Source organism: Malaya genurostris, chromosome 3, assembly GCF_030247185.1.
Source record: "Malaya genurostris strain Urasoe2022 chromosome 3, Malgen_1.1, whole genome shotgun sequence".
Lineage (NCBI taxonomy): Eukaryota > Metazoa > Arthropoda > Insecta > Diptera > Culicidae > Malaya > Malaya genurostris.
Genome location: NC_080572.1, coordinates 153,489,973 through 153,512,411, shown reverse-complemented (window position 1 = coordinate 153,512,411; position 22,439 = coordinate 153,489,973). Strand labels below are relative to the sequence as shown.

The window sequence follows — 22,439 nt, the reverse complement described above, 5'->3', positions numbered from 1 at the left end:
CTTCCACGCTAGAGTTTTGGGAGTATTACTCCTCCTTGTGCTTCTCGCCAATTGGCCGATCGTGTAGCGAATGGCTAGATGGTCGCTATGGGTGTAGCCATCATCAACTCTCCAATTAAGATCTCCAGCTAGGCCGGGACTACAGAAAGTCAGGTCGATAAACGACTCGACTCCGTTCCGCTGGAAGGTACTTTTCAGTCCATCATTCGCTAACACGACGTCCAACTTGGCGAGGGCCTCCAGTAACGTCTGTGTTCTCCTATTGGTGAAGCGGCTGCCCCAAGCCGTTGCCCAGGCGTTGAAGTCTCCGGCTATCACCAACGGCTTCCGACCCACCAGGTCTGCGGTCAACATGTCGACCATCCGAGTGAACTGGTCTATTGACCATCTCGGTGGAGCGTAGCAGCTACAATAGTAAACTCCGTTTACCTTAGCTATGGCTACTCCCTTCGCTTGTGTTTTCACCACCTCTTGCACGGGGTATCGACCAGTCGTCAAGATCGCCACCGTCTTGGATTCGTCAGACACCCAGTTCCCGTTATCTACCGGTGTGTGATAGGGATCCGAGAGAATCGCAACATCAATGCCCCATTCCGTCACTGACTGGTGCAACAATTGCTGGCCAGCTGCACAGTGATTTAGGTTCAGTTGTACTACTTGCATATTGTACATGGTGTATCGAAAAACATTTGTAACCTAAATGTTTACAATTCCCCCCTGGCTGGGGAAAACAAACAGCTCTTTTTTTCACTTGCGTTAGTTCCCGTAACATGGCCGATGCTCTTTTACTTCGGTATACTCCAATATTCTGTACAGGGACATGGTTATAGCTGGTTTCCCGCTTACCACATCACGTCTACCATCAATTTTCTATATAACATACACGATAATCTAACGGACTTATTTTTAATTCTATGTGCCACTGCAGAATTATCACTAATCGCATCAATTCAGACCATACACTCTAATAACGACTCTATCTTATACCATTTCCTAAGAGCGATCGCTTTACTGTTCCGACTCGGCGGACATTCGACGCGGAAGAAAACATGCTCTTGCGAGCAGTAACACGCCAACGCGGAGGCGAACGATAACTGTGGGATACAGTTGAAATTACTATCGATCTATTCTCCACTAACTGCTTCGGGTTGACAACGACCGACGATTCTACGAAGGTGATACGCTCAAATATACACTGAACCAATTTATGTTGGTGTCGCGACGATGACTCCCGAATATTATTTATGAGTTGGGCGACCGTATTATTTCCTTATTGCTCGGGTTTGCGATGTTTTTCTATTCCTCTAATTTGGAGATTCGCGAATCAATCGACTGTAACCGGATTGATAACCGATGTTAGTCTCCAATCACTAATGGACTGATGAAGATGCTGGTCCGCGTGCGCTCGAACAAAAGATGTTAACGTGGTTTAGACTCACCGGTAAAAAGTCAAAAGAAGATCCTCAGGCATTTGGTATATTTCCCTACATCGAAATCGGTTCCCACACTTCGCGGTGATATTAGATGAAACTGAAAAACGGGAATTAGATCCGACTGTGAGTAAATTGGCCGGCCAGATGCCTAAGTTTCGGCCAGAAGAATCGGTCAATTCGTATGAAGAGGAACCGTGTCGGGCAATCACTGTACACGGTACATATTGGGAACCAAGCTTAGCATTGTAGTGATCGCTTGTGTTCGATAATTTAGTATGACGCTTGTATACGATATCTCCTTCTTCAAATGGTTTCGCCAGACGATGATGTCGCAAGTTATAGTTATGGGCGGAAGTGTTATGCGCTTTAATTAAATTTTTCGTCACGATATTATAAATTTTAGGCGCGCTCCCTTTGATACGGGAGATCCTGGCCTCGAGTGCGGTTTCGTCCTCACTTTGTAAATGTTCATAATCAGTACCTTTCAAAATAATTTCCTCGCACCGCGTAACGAAAAACGGACTAAAACCAGTACATCCATGAACCGTGGAGTTGATTACCAGTTCAATTTCAGACAATCTGGTGTCCCAGGATCGTTGATCGTTCCTAGCGTAGGATCGGATTGCCGTGTTTATAGATCGGTTTACACGTTCCACGGGGTTCGCTTGCGAGTGGTATCTCGAAGTGAACCAGTGTTTCACTCCGAACGTTTCCAACATCGCACCGAATTCTTTCGACAAGAACGTACTGGCATTGTCCGTTAGAAGGATGGCCGGGACAGAGTTTCTAAAGAACCATTGGTCTCGTAATACCGGGCTAAGAGTCCGTACGGATATGCTAGGGAAGACATGGAGTTGAGTCCACTTACTGTATAAATCCATAATTACTAATACATATTGTTTCCCTTTCCCTGGGTTCTCGGGAGTGGGCCGATATAATCGAGAGCTATGATTTGCCACGGTTGTCTGGCCGCTCGCATATCGCCCATTGGCTGGGTGGTAGGGACGTTAGCCGGCTTGATTTCTTTACAGATCTGACATTTTGCCTTTCTCTATAGAAAGGTATTAGAATTGCTGGAAAAACCGACTTTCGAACGGAGCCTCGGAGACCCATAGTGTTATATACCATTCGACTCAGTTCGACGAGATCGGAAAATGTCTGTGTGTATGTGTGTGTGTGTGTGTGTGTGTATGTGTGTGTGCACTTTTAGAAGATATTTGAACGCGCTCAATTTTCTCAGAGATGGCTGAACCGATTTTAACAAACTTGGGCTCGTTTGAAAGCTACTGTCGGGCCATTGATCAAGTTCGAAGATCAAATGGCTGAGACTTTTGGTTCCGGAGATATGATTGTATAAGTGACGTAACCGACAAAAAGCGTTGCATTTGAACGCGCTCAATTTTCTCAGAGATGGCTGAACCGATTTTAATAAACTCGGGCTCGTTTGAAAGCTACTGTCGAGCCATTGATCAAGTTCGAAGATCAAATGGCTGTGACTTTTGGTTCCGGAGATATGATTGTATAAGTGACGTAACCGACAAAAAGCGTTGTATTTGAACGCGCTCAATTTTCTCAGAAATGGCTGAACCGATTTTAAGAAACTTGGGCTCGTTTGAAAGCTACTGTCGGGCCATTGATCAAGTTCGAAGATCAAATGGCTGTGACTTTTGGTTCCGGAGATATGATTGTATAAGTGACGTAACCGACAAAAAGCGTTGTATTTGAACGCGCTCAATTTTCTCAGAGATGGCTGAACCGATTTTAAGAAACTTGGGCTCGTTTGAAAGCTACTGTCGGGCCATTGATCAAGTTCGAAGATCAAATGGCTGAGACTTTTGGTTCCGGAGATATGATTGTATAAGTGACGTAACCGACAAAAAGCGTTGCATTTGAACGCGCTCAATTTTCTCAGAGATGGCTGAACCGATTTTAAGAAACTTGGGCTCGTTTGAAAGCTACTGTCGGGCCATTGATCAAGTTCGAAGATCAAATGGCTGTGACTTTTGGTTCCGGAGATATGATTGTATAAGTGACGTAACCGACAAAAAGCGTTGTATTTGAACGCGCTCAATTTTCTCAGAGATGGCTGAACCGATTTTAACAAACTTGGGCTCGTTTGAAAGCTACTGTCGGTCCATTGATCGAGTTCGAAGACCAAATGGCTGTGACTTTTGGTTCCGGAGATATGATTGTATAAGTGACGTAACCGACAAAACACGTTGATTTTTACCGCTCTTATATATATAAGGGTGCCAAAATTTTGGGATCACCTCTATTTTCGTTAAGTTCTAGTGCTCAAAAGTTTAAGCACCTCGAAAAAAGCCTTCATGCAAAATTTGACCTAAATCGGACATGCTTAAGGGGTGCTGCCCGGTGGTAAAGGTTTGATAATTTTCGATCTTGAAAAAGCACCATAGGGGGGAGTACATAAAATTTCCAAAATCGAAAATTTTTTTTGATGCCAAAACTCTTAAAACTGCATAAAACATCGAAATTTAGTGTCATCTCAAAAAAAATTTTTTTTGAAAAAATCAACTTTCTGGGACTTAGAAAAATTTTCATATTTTTTCTAAGTCCCAAAAAGTCGATTTTTTCAAAAAAAATTTTTTTCGAGATGACACTAAATCTCGACGTTTCATGCAATTCTAAGCCTTTTGGCATCAAAAATTTTTTTTCGATTTCGAAAATTTCATGTACTCCCCCCTATGGTGATTTTTCAAGATATATGAAAATTTCACTAAGTGGACTAAGAAGGCTTTTTGCCTTTCTCTATAGAAAGGTATTAGAATTGCTGGAAAAACCGACTTTCGAACGGAGCCTCGGAGACCCATAGTGTTATATACCATTCGACTCAGCTCGACGAGATCGGAAAATGTCTGTGTGTGTGTGTGTATGTGTGTGTATGTGTGTATGTGTGTATGTGTGTGTGTATGTGTGTGCACTTTTCGAAGATATTTGAACGCGCTCAATTTTCTCAGAGATGGCTCAACCGATTTTAACAAACTTGGGCTCGTTTGAAAGCTACTATCGGGGCATTGATCAAGTTCGAAGATAAAATGGCTGTGACTTTTGGTTCCGGAGATATGATTGTATAAGTGACGTAACCGACAAAAAGCGTTGTATTTGAACGCGCTCAATTTTCTCAGAGATGGCTGATCCGATTTTAACAAACTTGGACTCGTTTGAAAGCTACTGGCGGGCCATTGATCAAGTTCGAAGATCAAATGGCTGTGACTTTTGGTTCCGGAGATATGATTGTATAAGTGACGTAACCGACAAAAAGCGTTGTATTTGAACGCGCTCAATTTTCTCAGAGATGGCTGATCCGATTTTAACAAACTTGGGCTCGTTTGAAAGCTACTGTCGGGCCGTTGATCAAGTTCGAAGATCAAATGGTTGTGACTTTTGGTTCCAGATATATGATGGTATAAGTGACGTAACCGACAAAACACGTTGATTTTTACCGCTCTTGTATATATAAGGGTGCCAAAATTTTGGGATCAACTCTATTTTCGTAAAGTTCTAGTGCTCAAAAGTTTAAGCACCTCGAAAAAAGCCTTCATGCTAAATTTGAGCTAAATCGGACATGCTTAAGGGGTGCTGCCTGGTGGTAAAGGTTTGGCAATTTTCGATCTTGAAAAAGCACCATAGGGGGGAGTACATGAAATTTCCAAAATCGAAAATTTTTTTTGATGCCAAAACTCTTAAAACTGCATAAAACATCGAAATTTAGTGCCATCTCAAAAAAAAAAATTTTTTGAAAAAATCAACTTTCTGGGACTTATAAAAATTTTCATATTTTTTCTAAGTCCCAAAAAGTCGATTTTTTCAAAAAATTTTTTTTTCGAGATGACACTAAATCTCGACGTTTCATGCAATTCTAAGCCTTTTTTTAGATTAGCATCACTGATTACAAATAGGCAACGCAAATGTCAAGCACTAGTTTGGAAAAATGATGCTGACTGTGTGACATAAACACTGAAGCATGCTTTTGTGAACTACTCGAATCAATCTGCATCAATTGTTGTCAAAATTAGTGTCCAAAATTATTTAATAAAAGTATGAAACATATTTTCATGAGACTATTATGAAAGAAGAGAAAGGCATTATCACACCACTAGGTGGATTAAGAAGGGTTTTTGTATATAAGAACGGATTTCGCTATTCATTTTAGGCCAAAAATATTGTTGGCGAATTTTTGCGATTGTTTTATCAGTTCCTATATGCATCGAATCGTCATGTGTTGTAGAAATAATTAATTTGCGTGCCTCTGGGCTTGGAATCGTTTTCCAGTCGAACCTGGGATCAGTAGGGTCATTGGAAAAAACAAATTTCATGACACGATCGTTGTTAATTCGGAAGTCTGGATAGTCCTCCGGTGAATTCTCAACCTTTTTTTAAATCATTGTACCACGCAGATTCCGCTTTTGCGTCAATGGTAGCAACACTTCAGGAAAGAGCATCAGGCACCACATTATCTTTCCCTCGGCGATGTTGCAAAGTCAAATCGTATTGTTGGAGGGTTAAACTCCACCGACTTAGCCGGGATGATGTTTTCCACTTGGTACGCATCACAAATGTTAAAGCGGACGAATCTGTCACTAGTGTGAAGTGGCTACCTTCTACATACCCACGAAAATGTTCAATGGATAGGATGGCGGCTAGTCCCTCCTTCTCCGTAGCATGAAAGTTTCGTTCGGGTGTGGTTAATTTTTTTGAAAAGTACTCTATCACTAACTCATGTTCATCTATTTTCTGAGTTAAAACACCCGCGACAGCATGGTCACTTGCATCAGTATGAATGATGAACTCGAAGTCAAAATCAGGAGGGTTGAGAATGGGGGCAGTTATGAGCCTTTCTTTAATTGTTTGGAAGGATTCTTCCGCCGCTGGTGTCCATTTTAGGATTTTTGACTTCGTCTTCAAAAGCTCCAAAAGGGGGGCGGTGATCCGACTAAACTCCGAGATAAACCTGCGATAATAGTTCGCCATGCCTATAAATCGGCGCAACTTGGTAATTGTTGTAGGTGGCTCATACTCCACGATTGGTCTGATCTTCTCAGGATTCGTTTGCAATCCCCGAGAAGACAGAATGTACCCTAGGAATGGGATTTCCGCCAGACAAAAAAGGGATTTTTCTAATTTTATAGATAAATTAGCATCGCGGAGTCGCTTCGCAACCTCCTTAAGTAGACGGACGTGTTCCTCAAACGTCTCTGTGACTACGACAATATCGTCTAAGTACACAAAGACGTTTGGTTCCAAAACACCCTGACCTAGCACTCGGTTTATCAACCTGGCCAGTGTGGCTGGGCTGTTGATGAGACCGAATGGAAGTCGAGTGAATTGAAACATCCCTTTCCCTTGCACACTGAACGCACAGTACTTGCTCGATTGTTGGGCCAACGGAATTTGCAGGAATGCTTCCGTGAGGGGAAGGGTGGGGAAGGGGATAGGCGTCACGGACCGTCTTCTAATTGAGTTTGCGAGCGTCTAAGCACAGTCGTATATCTCCGGAGGATTTCCGCACAGGAACTATGTTCAGTGACCAATTAGAGTTGGATTCTTCGATGATCCCACGCATGAGTAGGCGGTCTACTTCTCGGAACAGTCCGGCCTGTATCTTAGGGGCTATTGGATATGGGTATTGTCGGACAGGCTTTTCTGATGAGCAACTATCCTTTAGGACGATTTTGTGTTCGGTTAGCGAAGTTGTTTCTAGTCTTTCCGATGTGACCGTTTTGAAGGACTGCTTTACTGATTCTAGTTCACGGTTTTGTGAGTCGGATAAATTGGTAGGACTCTTCTCATTGATTGACTCTATAGGTTGGACAGTAGAGATTGCACAAGTAGTCACCGTTGGTCAAATGCCAAAGGCTCGCCAGAAATCAATACCACATATACAGTCGTTAGTCAAGCTGGGCACATACAAAGTGGGAATAACACGAGTTCTCCCTTGGAATAAGTATGGTACTAGAACCTCACCGGCAATTATTAAAGCTTCGCCGCCCGCTGTTACTAGTTCAATAGGTTCTTTTGGAGGCCTTAGTCAAACGTTACGTAACTGTTTGAAAACGTTTGTATTGAACATGGTTCTGTGACTTTCGCTATCAAGGAGTGCGGACAGGGCGATATCGAAAATGTTTATGTCTGCGTGGGAGCGGTCGTCGTTACCGTCATCTGAGGAAAGTGTTATTTTACTGACTTGGGAAAGTATGGGTTCACTTTCTATATCATTGGTTCTTGGGTGATAGTATCCACCAATTTTCACTAGTAAGGCATTGAATGATTCCTCGAGTGGCGCTCGATGAGAGTTTGGCGGCTTTAGAACTCTCTCTGCAAGTTTTTTTTACAGTAGGGGCAACTCGATGACGGAAATCCATGAAACGCACAGGTTTCGCAGTATAATCTTCTCGGTAGAAGGCATTCAGAATGGTCATGAGCCTCCAGGCAGTTATAGCACTCACCATTTGAGGGGGGAAAATAATTTCTTACTAATTTGGCATAGGCTCCTGCGTTATTATGAATGTTTCTCTGGGTCGATTCGTTAGATTTTGATTTCGAAGGACCAGGAGTAGGTCCTTTGCATCGAGTTTGAAAGGCTGATTATGAACGCTCGGTTTCTCGCTGTGGGAGCGATTCTTCGGATTCTGAAATGCTTTCTGGTCCTCTCGTTGATTTCTATTGTGGAAAGTTCTAGTGGGCTGGGGAGGTGTGCTTTTTTGGTTAATGATGGCACAAGTTTCCTTTTTTGGATTACCAAAGACCCTAGCGAAAACTGAGGAATCAGTTGCATCGAGGTCGTGACCCAAGGTCACTAGTTGAGCAAGGCTTGGAATGGACTTTCCCACTAAAAGCTTCCGGTAGTCGTATCTTAAATTCATTTTTAATACCTCGAGCTTGTCGCTTTCAGTCATCGACTGGGACATGCTCCTAAACAGTTTCTCCATTTGCAAATAGTACTGTTAAAAACTTTCTGATCGCTGTTGTCGGGTTTAATAAATTTTTACACGCAATACAGCATCTAAATCGGGGTGACGGAACGCAGCTCGAAGTTCGGTAACGAGGTGGTTCCAATTATACAGTCGGTTTTGGCTTCGCATAGCCGTATACCAGTTTAAAGCCGAACCGTCGAAAAGGTGTATGGCTGAGTCAAATAATTCGGCCTCGGACACATGTTCGGATATAGCCATTTGTGTAATGTGATTTAGAAATTCATTCATGCCTAGTCCTTGATCATCGGCTTTGTATTTTTGTATTTTCCATCGATAGACTGGAATGACTTTGCGAGAATGCGTTTCAAAGCGTGTCTGATTCATTGGTTGATGAATAAGAGGGGGTGTATCCTGCGGTGCAAATGGTGAAATCATTGGATTAGAATTGAGAGGCCTAGAGAAGGGTGCAGTGGGAACCGACCACGTTATAGGTTTGGGCATTTAACTTTGATCTCCATGCCAAGGATACTCTTAATGTGGGTTTTGTACGGATGACTGGGCAAACTCCAACGGAGGCCTAGAGAATGTATAATTGGATTGATATTTAGTACCATCCAATGGCATTGATTTAGATGTGGTCAAGGGCGGACGATTTGCCGCTGATTCCTTGTACAGTTTGTTCGGCGGTGGAGCGGCTATACTCTGGCACACGACCGGGGTCTCTTGACAACCTGATCGATTATGAAAGTTAGATGGATTTTTACTATATTCACCTTGATTATGGTTGATAGGGGGTTCTTGAAGTATGCCGGAAATTTCTACTTTTTTTATCAACGGAGATGGAGAACGTGAGGGTCGACGTAAATCCGTCTTTAAACTATTAAGTTCAGTTGACAAGTTCGTGAATAAATCGCCAATTTCCTTCATGGCTAACGTAAAGTCGTCCTTAGTGACGTACTTAGGTTCTTTGGGGTAGTCCCAGTTACATGATGTTTCAAAGTTTTCGCCCCCGTCGGGGAGTCATTACTGCTAGAAGAAAAATCTTCGTCAAGGGAAAACCTACTCTCATCCCAAAAGTAATCCGAAAATAAAGAGGAGACTCGTTTATACTCTTCCCGGCATGAAATTTGCAATACATCGTTACTGTGGTCTTTAATTACTATTAAACGGTGTCCTAGATGCAGTAATCTTGCTTTGCACCGATAGCTGTTTGATTCATTCGACCTAAGAATTTCATTAATTGAGTTGTAAATTTTCCTACAGATGTTAAGGTCCCATTCAGGGTCTTTATCGTACGTAATTCGAAGCCCCTGACCTGATCTTTTTTCTCGTAGGACCTGATCTAACCGGAGCCGGCGTTTGCTAAGCGATTCGTCATCATGTATCACGATGTTCCGAAGCAAGCGTTCATAATCCAACTCACTCGACGTCAGGTGTGTTACGCGCATCGTCTGGTACAACGAAAGTAAATTTGGTTCGGGAGACTTGTGCATCTTATCGGAAATAATTTCGAACTTAAATCTGGTTTTTTTTTTAGAAAATAAACGTTTTGTCTACACTACATATAGTCCGAAACTCCACGACAATGTGAAATTCCCAAAAGCACATGGAATGTTAGAGGTTTGTAATTTCTTCAGTTCCAAAGGATTAATGGTATTCGCTTTTGTCTCTGCGGATAACCAACCGTCACGATCACTACTTTCACTACTTTTGTTCGTAATTCTAAAATCGCATCGGCCATTTGCAGAACTGTTTTTATTGTTCGAACCACCCAGGGAGATTATGGTTTTTTTTTTGAGAGAAAAGACACTTTTCGCGAAATTCCCCTCACAACTTGGAAGAAAAATTCGCCTAGGAAACCTTCCAAAATTTTACGTTGGGCGCCAAATGTTACCGTTTAGAATAGCGGCTACTCTTAGCCCCCGAGGATGCTCTGGTTGCGGATCCAGAATGAATGTCGCCTAAACCCCAACGCCTGGTATGGACGTTCCGGGGTGGGCACTCAAGGCCTCTTTTAGTCCTCGGGTCCCAGGGTCGTTAAAAGTTGCGGGGGGGGGGGGGGGTGTTCGGATCTAGATTGTCGGTTCCGGTAATTAAACACAATTACAATTTTATTGCTACTTACTACTCTACAAACTGATCTCGTCTGAGGGGTGGTGGCCGTAACGGAGGTGATTTTGTCTGGCGGAGACCGATTATCCGGGCCATCCATGAGCGCCAGACAATGTCAGGTGGCTAATACTGCTGCCAGGTGGTGACTAATGTGACCGTCATATATTCTTCCGATGCCGTTGCCAATAGTCGAGCGGGCTCGCAAGCCACGTGGTCGTCCTTGGTAATTAGCGGGAAGGAGCGATCCTTGACCAAATTGCCGATGGACCCGCGACGACAGCCTGCTTTCTCCTATTGCGATTAGCCGTGACGGCCGGTAGCCGATCAGGGCGAGATAGGCACAAATTGACTGGTCCTTTACTTTTAGCGGGAGTCCAAGAAGTTACTCCGCGATCAGGGCTTTCACAGCCGATTTCACCGTACACTCTTCGCTTCTCACACGTCTAGGACCATCTGAGTTATACTCACCCCACCATAGGGGTGTTCACCAATCTATAAGAATCTCTATACTAACTTATAATCACTGAACCAAAAATCCAAATATGAGTGTACATGGTGTATCGAAAAACATTTGTAACCTAAATGGTTACACTTGATGATTCTTATACTAGGTTGCCATATTTCAAAACCCTTGTGTGGAGCATTCACAGACAAATTCATAGACACAGCTTATAAAAAGGTTATATGCACATAGTTAGAATAAGCGGCAACAGTAAAATGATTCTATTGCAATTATCAACTGCCTGTACAGAATCGGATCGCGAAACGAGAATAAGCGACCGTTTGTTGCTTCAGAGAGGATCCCCACAGCAGCGTGCTCAGAAATGTCATCGAGAGAAATTCGCTCTCGCACTGGTGTCGATTCTATGTTAAATGAGCCATGCCAGGTTTTTGTTGTTGCGATGATTTCCGTTTCTCTTTGATGGCACTGATTCAATCGTGTGAAGAGTTGCCAGTGAACGTTCTTTGATACGATAAACACACCCTAAGTAAGAACCCCACAATATCTAACCATTCACTCACACCCTCACTCTTCTCTTACATTCCTGCTCACACTCCTCGTTGAAATGCAACGCTGTTGGCTCTCTTACTCTATCCACCACTACTATCACATATCTTTCTTCCATCACGAAAGCTTCGCGTACAGAGCAACACCATTGGCTCAAAATAATTACACAGACATCGTAAGCTCCGACTAGGATACAATCCTAAAATTCTCTGGAACTTTAGAATTCTGTTACCCAGGGATACTCAATTTCTTTTCTGTTTTGTTTTTGCAGGTTTAATTGTCCAGTTACTTTACAGTTTTCACTAGTGGTATTGTGCTATTTAATGTTCTGATTTTCACCAGTAGCTTTTCACTGTGGCCACCTTATATATCCGGACTCCACATGTCTAAGCGAAATAAAAGACTTAATATATCCTGATTTCACATGTCTTAGCGAACTGAAAGACATTTCTCCTTGAGTGTCGTTTTTAGAATGACTATGTTTATTTTCCTGTACTTAACTCTAAGCCTTACATTTCTACATTACATAATTAAACTTTGGATAACTAGAATTACATAGCCTAAGTTAAATAATGGTCACTTATTCCGTGGGCGGCGGATTTTCAATAAATTTTGTACATAAGTTCAAGAATGGTGATCTATAGTCGAGGGTGGTCTACGTTTGGGATGGTTTGACAATTTATGCACTTCGGCATTTGGCAATTCGGAACAAGCTGTATCGATGGCAATTTCTTGCTATAACTTGTGAGATTTTCTTAAAATTTTACTTTACGTTTCGTCTTAGACTCATCAGCGCGTAGCAATTTATGTTGAACTGCTACCTCCAACCTGACGGTTCAACAGAAATCGCAAGGCAGACGAAAAGTTAATGCTATTTACAAAACGCGTTTTTGATATTACACTTGGGTGTAATCTCGGACGAAAACGAGTTTCAGCTTGTGAGGTATGTTAATGGAGGATTTTTGGAATTAGGTTTTTCGCTTTTGGGAGAGTTTTGTAAGGAAGCGTGCACACATCTGTGAATCACAAAAGATTGTATTATTCTCACTACAATAAGCAATTTAGTAAGATTCCTTTTAGTTGTCCTTTAAAATAACAAACTAAAATCAGTTAGTAAATCAATTGATTTTTTCATCACAAAACCGGTTTCTATCTTTACGTGCAGAAACAAAATAAACGATGCAGCATCAGTACACTACTAGGAGGATTAGGATGAATATTTGTAAATACAATAGAAGTAATTCCGCATGTGTATGTGTACTGTATAGATTTTAAATAAATGAAAACCCAAGTCTTTATGCAAGGACGTCAATTTATCTGTTTTTTAGTTAATGTTTTTTAAATATATGTTTATTGGCATATATTTAACTCATATGCCATAAAGATATAAATTTGGTGCTGAGACATCATTTGCTTTCGCATTTCTGTGCCTTTTGTGTAGGGTAATTTGTAAACCTACTTGTATTGAGTAATGGGGAAAATGAACTTATATACTAACTTACTAACTAATAGAGAGAGTGAATCGATTCAATTGAAAAGTGCATAGATTTTTGTCGGAATTTGCTTATAATATTATGTGACATTACATTTAATGGTTCTATATTTGTGAGTCTGTGTACCTCATTTGCACTAAACCAGGAAGGACACTTTAAAATCGTTTTCAGAATTTTATTCTGAATCTTTTGAAGCGTTTTATTCCTGGTGGAACAACAACTTGGTATTGCATAAAGCATGGCTGATCTAAAAATTTGTTTATAAATTAATCATTTGTTCTTTAGACAGTGCTTAGAATTTCTGTTTATAAGAGGATATAAAAATTTAATAAATTTTTATACTTTGCCTGGATTCCTTCAATGTGATCCTTGAATGTGAGTTTTTTTGACATACGTTAAACCTAAGTATTTTGCTTGATCAGACCATGTTAATTCCAAGCCGTTCAATTTGATAATGTGAATATTGTTTGGTTTAAGAAAAGAAATCCTGGCTTATGAGGAAAGATAATGAATAACGCTTTTGCTGCATTTGGTGCAATTTTCCCTTTATGATAGATAATCAGTGAAAATATTTGAGCTTCCAAGTAGGCGACTGCAGATCACTTTTAGATAGGACTTGAGTCGTAACAGAATAGCGATTTCTGAAAAAAAAACGGGATTTGGAAGATCAGATATGAAAATATTATACAAGATTGAAGCTACGCTTGTAGCCTGCGGAACACCTGCTCTTACAGGTAGCAATTCCAAACCTGGAGAGTACAATCAGTTAAATAATTATGAACCATTTGAATCAAACAAACAGAAAACTGGACGTCGGAAATTTTAGCTACTACACCTTTGTGCCAAAACTGTCGAATGCTTTTTCTACGTCTAGAAGAGCAACTCCAGCGGATACGCTTGTAGCCTGCGGAACACCTGCTCTTACAGGTAGCAATTCCAAACCTGGAGAGTACAATCAGTTAAATAATTATGAACCATTTGAATCAAATAAACAGAAAACTGGACGTCGGAAATTTTAGCTATTACACCTTTGTGCCAAAACTGTCGAATGCTTTTTCTACGTCTAGAAGAGCAACTCCAGCGGATAAACCAGAAGATTTCTTCGCTTTTATCATGTTCGTTACTCTTACAAGTCGATGAGTAGTTGAATGTTCATGACGAAACCCAAACTGCTCTGTTAAAAATACTGAATTCAAGATCGAGCATTCCAATTTAAAATATTCAAATAATTATTTAACATCACTGTTGAATTTTAAATTCATTATAATATTATTTAAAAATTGCCATCCAATTTGAAATGCTCCAAAAAGTGATGAACTCGAATTCATTCGGATGATCATTTGAAACAGCTGATCTTGTAGGTAGATCATTTTATTTTCCTCATACCCAAATCGACATCGTTTAAAGAAGCGAATGGCATTTAAGGAATACTGGTAGGTTACACTATCAGTATTCCTTCAATGCCATGTTACGCTAGCGTAACTGTTATTTAAAAAAGAAGAAGAAGATGGCGGATCTAAATTGTTTTCGTAAGAAAACGAATTGGCAAGCCTTCCTGTTTTTTGTTTGTTTACGGTAGAAGAATTAAGTGGTAGATGTATGCCTGTAACTATGTACCATGACCGAAGCCTTGGCAACGACGACATTGCGGTTAGTTTGCAATACCATTATGCCATTTATAATGTTCTCAATGAATTTTAATGTGGAAAATGAAACGTACTTTATCTAATGTTTTCAAATTGTTTAGATCATTTCGATTGAAGTGTATTAGGTAAAGTTCATAGGAAATCCCATTCGCTCTTTTTCATAAGTATTACTTGGGAAGTAGCAAAACCAAGTAATTCTTTTAGTTCATGTTTAATTACTACAGTATTTTGATCATTTGATAAGCCTTTCAAGACAGCTTTGAAGGGTCTGTTTGATTGCATTTCATATGAAGGAAATTTATGAAATTTTTCGGACAAATACCTGAGAAGACGTTCGAAGAATAACTCTTTGGATCTGGTTAACAGCTATAGGCGGGTGTCCTTTGCTGTATCAAGCATACGTCTCCACATAACTCGGTCCATGGCTGCTCGTCGCCAGCCACTCAAGGCACGAATGCTTCTGAGATCATCCTCCACTTGATCGATCCACTTCGCTGCGCTCCTCTTCTTCTTGTACCAGTCGGATTAGATTCAAGAACCATTTTCACTGGGCTGTCGTCCGACATCCTTATGACATGCTCAGCCCACCGTAGACGTCCGATTTTAGCTGTTCGTACGATAGGTGGTTCTCCTAGCAGCTGTTGCAATTCGTGATTCATACGCCGTCTCCACGTTCCGTCTTCCATCTGCACTCCGCCATAGATGGTCCTCAGTACCTTTCTTTCGAAAACACTGAGGGCGCGTTGGTCCTCTGCCAACATAGTACAGGTCTCGTGGCCATAGATAACAACTGGTCTAATGAGCGTTTTGTAGATGGTTTTTCTGAGTCCAAAGTACGCACGATTCCCTGCCAAAATACGTCTATGAATTTCTCTGCTGGTGTCATTATCGGCGGTCACCAGTGAGCCCACATACACGAACTCGTCAACCACCTCGATATCGTCGCCGTCTATCAGTATTCGTGGTGGGAGGCGTAGTGTTTCTTCTCTAGAGCCTCTTCCTCTCATGTAGTTTGATTTCGACGCGTTTATGGCCAGTCCGATACGCCTAACTTCAGCTTTCAGTCCGATGTAGGTTTCCGTCATCTTCTCAAGGTTACGTGTCACAATATCAATATCGTCAGCGAAGCCAAAAAGTTGTACGGACTTTCGGAAGATCGTGCCACTCGTGTCGATCCTCGCTCTTCGAATCACACCTTCCAGGGCAATATTGAACAAGATACAGGAAAGTCCATCACCTTGACGTAGCCCTCTCCGAGATTCGAAGGGGCTCGAGAGCGTCCCAGATACTCTGACGTAGCACATCACTCTATCCATCGTTGCTTTGACCAATCGCGTCAGTTTATCCTGGAAACCGTATTCGTGCATTATCTGCCATAGCTGTTCTCGATCGATTGTGTCGTATGCCGTCAATGAATAGGTGATGCGTGGGTACGTTGTATTCACGACACTTCTGGAGTACTTGTCTTATCGCGAATATGTGATCCGTAGTGGCGCGGGCTCCAGTAAATCCCGCTTGGCACGGCCCTACGAATTCCTTAGCTATTGGTGATAGACGCCGGCAAAGGATTTGAGAGAGTACCTTGTAGGCGGCGTTCAGCAATGTGATTGCGCGGTAATTGCAACAGTCTAGTTTATCGCCCTTTTTGTAGACGGGACATACAACTCCATCCATCCATTGCAGCTCGCCTGGCAACTGGTCATTGCCCGCGGCTTTGTTGTTCCTCAGCTTGCCGATCTCCTCACTTATATCCGACAGATCAGGGGCTGGGAATCTGTCGTCGGCTGAGCGTGCACCCAGATTGATTCCGGTACCGTTCTCTGTGTCTTGTGCTTCGCCAATCAGATGCTCGTCATAGTCATATAATTCTTTGGATGGCTAGCCTTAAAAAAGGTTGATTAATTTCTTAGTCTTGAAAAAGACTGATTATATTAGGATATCACTCTTTGTATAGCCTTAAGAAAGGCTGACTAATTATTAGTCTTCGTAAAGACAGTTAGTGATTCAGGTAGCCTTGAAAAAGACTGAAGCTTTGAATCAATGAAACTCTAGGTAGCCAAATTTTTCCATGAGCCAAGAGCTATTCACGTGCGGTGCGAAAGACTGAATGTATTAGAAATTATTGCTTATGCGTTGAATCAATCATTCAAATTAAATAAAACATTTGTGAAAATAAACGGTCGTAGGTCGAAATCCTACAAAAATATGTCAAATATTGGAGTGTGTAATTTTTTTTTAAACTATTGCTTACTTTGTTGTATTTCAAGTGAAATATGAAACTATATGCGCTCACCTTGTTCGATGGTATGATTGCGTCCATTTTTATCATTTTGCCAGTCCTCTTCTGTAAAAATTATGAAACGCAATTAATGATCAATACTATTTTCAAATATATAATTAATAATGTACCCACAATCATTATAAAATGTCTCAGTAGCAAAACAGATCCACTAATTGCGTCCAGTTTTATTAAAATACAAAAACTAGGAGTTGATAATATCAGAGACATAACAGCATAAGACTGCATTCTTACTACAGCCCTTGACCATTAATATTATTATGCTGAAAATTAAAATTTCTCTAAATATACTATTCAAATCTCGCGATGCACCAAGACTCCATTTCAAAAAGTACACGCTGAGAAATGAAGCAAGTTTAATATAACAGAACAGTAGATCCTGACGTGAATACGTCTTAACTAACTAAAATATTAGAAATTACCCTCTGAGACATAACATAACATAACCATGACATAACCACAAATATTTTAAAATTAAAGTTTTCTACAATGTATGGTACAGCGAATATTAAAGAAAAAACCTCATGATACATGTTTGCCATCTTCGTACATGGGACGACTGTTTTGAGGTTTTCGACAATACATTCTGACTTGTCTAATAGGTTAACATTTGATATATTCCGTTCATTCTAACCTGAGCAGATGACTGAGTAGGAAGTAAAGCAAGTGCATTGTTTCGGTTGGTGCAGGTCCAATATCAAGAATTCAGCTTCTTCATAGTTTCAGGTGCAGAATTCAGTTTCAGGTGCAGAATCAAACGTTCAGTTTCGCTGCGGAACAAATTTGTTTTGTGCACCGTTCTCAGTGTGAGTTTCATTAAAAAAACGTGATTAATCCACCTAGCAGTGAGATGATACCTTTTTTTATCAATACGCATGTGTTTTTGCATGGATATTCTTATGTGTTTTAGTTCTCATGACATTATTTTAATTATCGTCGTTTTAAACGGCAAATTGAGATTTTAATCACTCATTACCCTGTAATGTCGAAACTGCAAATCGTATCGAATTTCAATCTTAACGTGTGACATTCGATTGAACATTCCATGAGATGTCGAAGTAAGTTCCACTTTAGAGTTTTTCGTTATTATTTATGGTACTTCCAGAGCCTGTATTCAGGAATTAGCATAGCCCAAAATGATTCGAATGGCCATAAATTATTACGCCAAACAATTTACATGAAATTTATACACTCATCATCTGTAATTCCAGCATCGGATAAAATTCACCAATTTTGTATGGGACCTTAAGTCCTGTAATATTTGTTTTTGAAGTTCGATTTGGTCTTTTTTGAGAAAATGATTGAGCTTTGAGAATCGATTCGATACTGGAACCGGAATTCTAAAATCGGTGTAGCCGAAATCAGTTAAATTCACCTGAGCAAAGTATAGGCATCTTTGAGTAATTGTAGTGCGAATTAAAATTTGGGGGTACATTCCGAATCCAAAAACGAATACCGCTCAAACTGAAATAAATTTATTTGGTAATCGACTATCCAAATCTGCAAACCCGATAAACCTGATTAATTTATGTGAAATGAACATTTTTATACTAATCACCCTGCATTTTCTAAACCAAAAGTCGGATCTGACTAAAAAGTAAGAGGTTTTATAGGATTTTAAGATCTCTCATTTGAATCATAGATGATTCTTAGATTTCATTTGAATCTTAGATCGGTTCAGCCATCTACGAGAAAAATTAATTGCATTATTTTAATTTCGTTTCACATATCATCCTGTGGTTCCGCAATCAGAAGTCGGATCCAAACGTAATTCAGAAATCTTGTTTGGGAGTATACGACTTTTCATATGAATCTGAGTTTGTAGAAAACGGTTTAACCATCTCCGAGAAAATTGAGTGAAAGTATTTGTCACACACACATTTGCTGATCTCGACGAACTGAGTCGTATGGTATATGGAAGTCATGTTCTTCCAGCATTTATTGCAGTAAATAGTTTAAATCAATGTAATTATGGAATTACTTCCAACTCGATAATCCTGGTATCATCTGGTTTACATATGCCATATTCGAAAGATTATGTTGCCAAAAATGAACCGTGCTAAAATTGGTCCGAGGCAAATTGTCATAAAAAAGGATGCTGTACACAGTCTTTTTGGTACTTAGAAACAATTTTATGTAACAGTATACAAAATCGTGTTTCATGTTGCTCCCAAGCATTGCTTTTTCATACAGCGCTCAAAATTCCTTCTACTGGAATAAGGCTTACACAAAAATATCGATATCTCCGTTAAAAATGGACGGATTTTAACAATCTATGGCTTGTTGGATAGGTATTACCGAGCGAAATCTAAGTCTAGAAAAATATTCTGTTTTCAAGGTCAAATGTGACAGATACTGTCAAAAAACTGCAAATTTTGACATAAAACTTCGTATAACTCAAAAAGTAAACATCCGATCTCAAAACCATTCAATAGCGTTCTGGGTGACGGGGAGACCTTTCATTTGCGACTAGTTTGATCAAAATCGGTCCAGCCATCCTTGAGATCTCGACCTCTTAGTTGACAACACACATACAGACACACACACACACACACACACACACACACACACACACACACACACACACACACACACACACACACACACACACACAGACATTTGCTCAGTTCGTCGAGCTGAATAGATTGGTATATGACATTCGGCCCTCCGGGCCTCGGAAAATTTTTCGAAAGTTTGAGCGAATTCTATACCTATTTTTTATATATATAAAAAAAGGTAAAAAAGAGCAATTACATCAGCATTAAGCTGCTGGTCCTTTGCATTGGAGTAAAACACACTGAAAAGTAAAGATCGACCATGAAAATTCTACAAATCAGCCCATCCAAGGGCTACACGTATGTACAAAAGAAATTAATTAGAATCAAAATTTCAAATTACTTATCTATTGAAATATGCAAATCGGAAGTGAGAATACACATTTTAGTGCACCGTTCGCAGTGCGAACTTCGCATCAAACGAGTGAAAAAATAACGATCATTCAGCTACTTTGTGTTCGAGAAAAATGCATCGCACAGTGTTCAAAATCGAAAAAAATTCCACAATATGGCCCTTCTGAAGCCAGAAATGGATTTCGAATATCATTATGATATCCTATTTTTTTAAAATAATGTTTTTGTATATCGTTTATTTATACACGGCTTGAACCTAGTTGCGGTTGTTTGCCGAAATCGGAAGTTCAAATAAATATTTTAGTGCACATTTCGAAGTACGAACTTCGCACCAAACATGTGCAAATAAAATCAACATTCAGCTGCTTTGCGTTCGAAATCCACCGAAAAATGTTCGACTTTTTTTGAAGACAGAAATGAGTGTCGTGTATCATTATGATAGCTCCAGTCGTTGAAATATGCAAGTCCGGAATGAAGTAATCAACATCAGTTTTTGGGAACACTGTTCAGTTAAGTTTGTTGTGTTTTTTTACATACCGTATTTTTGCCGTTTCAAACCGTTTCCGCGTTAGTTAATCACTAAAGTTTTTATCAGTGAATGACTGTATACTGCCTGGATCGAAGTGAGGTGTTATTCTAAACCGCCAAGTGCTAGTCAAGTCGTAATTCACGTTCATCTGTGTCGTGCCTGTGGCTATTCTTCTTGCTGCCGTCGTTGTAGTTTGACAATAAACAATCGACGAACCGTTTGCTGCTGTGATTTACCATCTGCATAGTTAAAGGCGTATTCCTGCACTTAGAATGAGTTCGGAGAAAAATTGTGCAAAGTGCAGTCTGATTATTACAGGCATCGATTCCGTTGTATGCAGAGGCTACTGTGGACGCATGTTTCATATGGCATGCTCTGGAGTTTCCCGCGCTCTATTGGGCTATTTCTCATCTCATCGTAAAAATTTATTTTGGATGTGTGATGATTGCGCCAATTTGTTCGAAAATTCGCATCTCCGCTCCATTACGAAATTGGCAGACGAAAATTCACCTTTGGTGTCGTTGACGGAAGCAATTAATGGTTTACAAAACGAAATCAAAACATTGTCGAAACCTGCTCCTCTGACTCCTACACCGCTCAATATGCGCTGGCCATTCATCGAGGGTCGCCGTCCAGCCAAAAGACCTCGTGGGCCTGACTTGGAACAAAAAGCTTCCGAATGCAAATCTGGATCGAAGCAAATCGGAGAAAACGTTGTTTGTGTTCCAGTTTGTGAACAGCAACCCGACAAATTTTGGCTATATTTGTCTCGTATACGTCCAGACGTCACCAATGATGCGATTGCTGCTATGGTGCGAGCCAATCTTGAAATGAATGAGGATCCAGTAGTTGTTAAACTGGTCGCCAAAGGTACCGATGTTAGCAACATGACCTTTGTATCATTTAAAGTTGGCCTCGATCCTGCACTACAAGCTATCGCCTTGGAACCTTCAACTTGCCCCCAAGGAATCTATTTTCGCCAATTCGAGGAGAAATCATCCCAAAAATTTTGGAAACCAGCTGCTGTGGATCCATCTCCAACGCCTGTTTCAACGCAAGGATGAATAGTTCAGCAGTGATGCAATGCAGTATACTGGGACGCACCGTAGTTGATATTGTGGAAGCCCCTGACCCCCCTTCCCCAGTCGTGCCACTGCTGCCAGCGTTCATCAGCCGTCCTGGTCCTGCGGGTAGGTGTGGTGAAGGGGTCTTCCAAACTACTCATCTTGGCAAGTATTCGTTAGCTTCCAGATTATCAAGCGCTGATTTGTTTTATCCCGTGTCGCAGAATGACGAACAAGATGACGTTGGTATCTGGGTGTACTACCAGAATGTTCGGGGGTTGAGGACAAAAATCGACGAGATCTTTTTAACGACGAGTGACTGCAACTTTGATGTCATCTTTTTGACCGAGACCGGACTGGATAGCCGAATAAACTCTCAGCAGTTGTTTGGAAATTCCTTCAATGTTTTTCGCTGTGACCGCAGCTCAGCTAATAGTGACAAAGCATCATTTGGTGGAGTTTTGATTGCCATTTCACGAAAACACGTCAGCTCTATCATTGAAACGGTGAATGGTCAGTGTCTTGAACAAGTGTGTGCAAGTGCTACAGTGCGGGGTAGAAAGTTACTGTTATGCGGTGTGTACATTCCAACTGATAAAAGCCAAAACGTTGATGTGATCGATGCGCACATTTCAACTGTTTCGGAACTTTGCAGTAAAGGTTCTGTGAATGATATTGTTCTGGTGTGTGGTGATTTCAACCAGCCCCGCATTGTGTAGAATAAACGGCATGAAGAAACACAACCCGCTTGTTCTTTGTTGCCATCCGCTGCTGGTACAGCGCTGATCGACGGTATGGATTTTTTAAATCTACATCAAGCAAACCAGTGCAGAAATCATCTTGGGCGATTGCTCGATTTGGTCTTTTGTTCTTCGGAGCATCAATTAATAGTTGATTGTAGTGTTTCTCCACTGCTACCTGTCGACCCGCATCATCCGCCTTTAGTTATCTCGTTGGCTGCTGACTGCGAAAACAATTTCCGGAACATGGACTTCACGAATGAATCAAGG

General features: G+C 40.8%; 1 protein-coding gene across 6 annotated transcripts in view; it reads right to left on the bottom strand.

The window, feature by feature from the left end:
• Window positions 1-22,439, bottom strand: part of LOC131437439 (coiled-coil domain-containing protein AGAP005037) — a 993,236-nt gene that overhangs the window by 851,853 nt on the left and 118,944 nt on the right. For 5 of the 6 annotated variants that reach the window (XM_058606791.1, XM_058606794.1, XM_058606793.1 and 2 more), the window contains one exon: window positions 16,922-16,972. The exons of the other annotated variant lie outside the window; for it this stretch is intronic. In XM_058606791.1, the coding sequence (XP_058462774.1) occupies window positions 16,922-16,972 (51 nt within the window). The remainder of the gene's footprint in view (window positions 1-16,921; window positions 16,973-22,439) is intronic. 6 annotated transcript variants of the gene reach the window in all.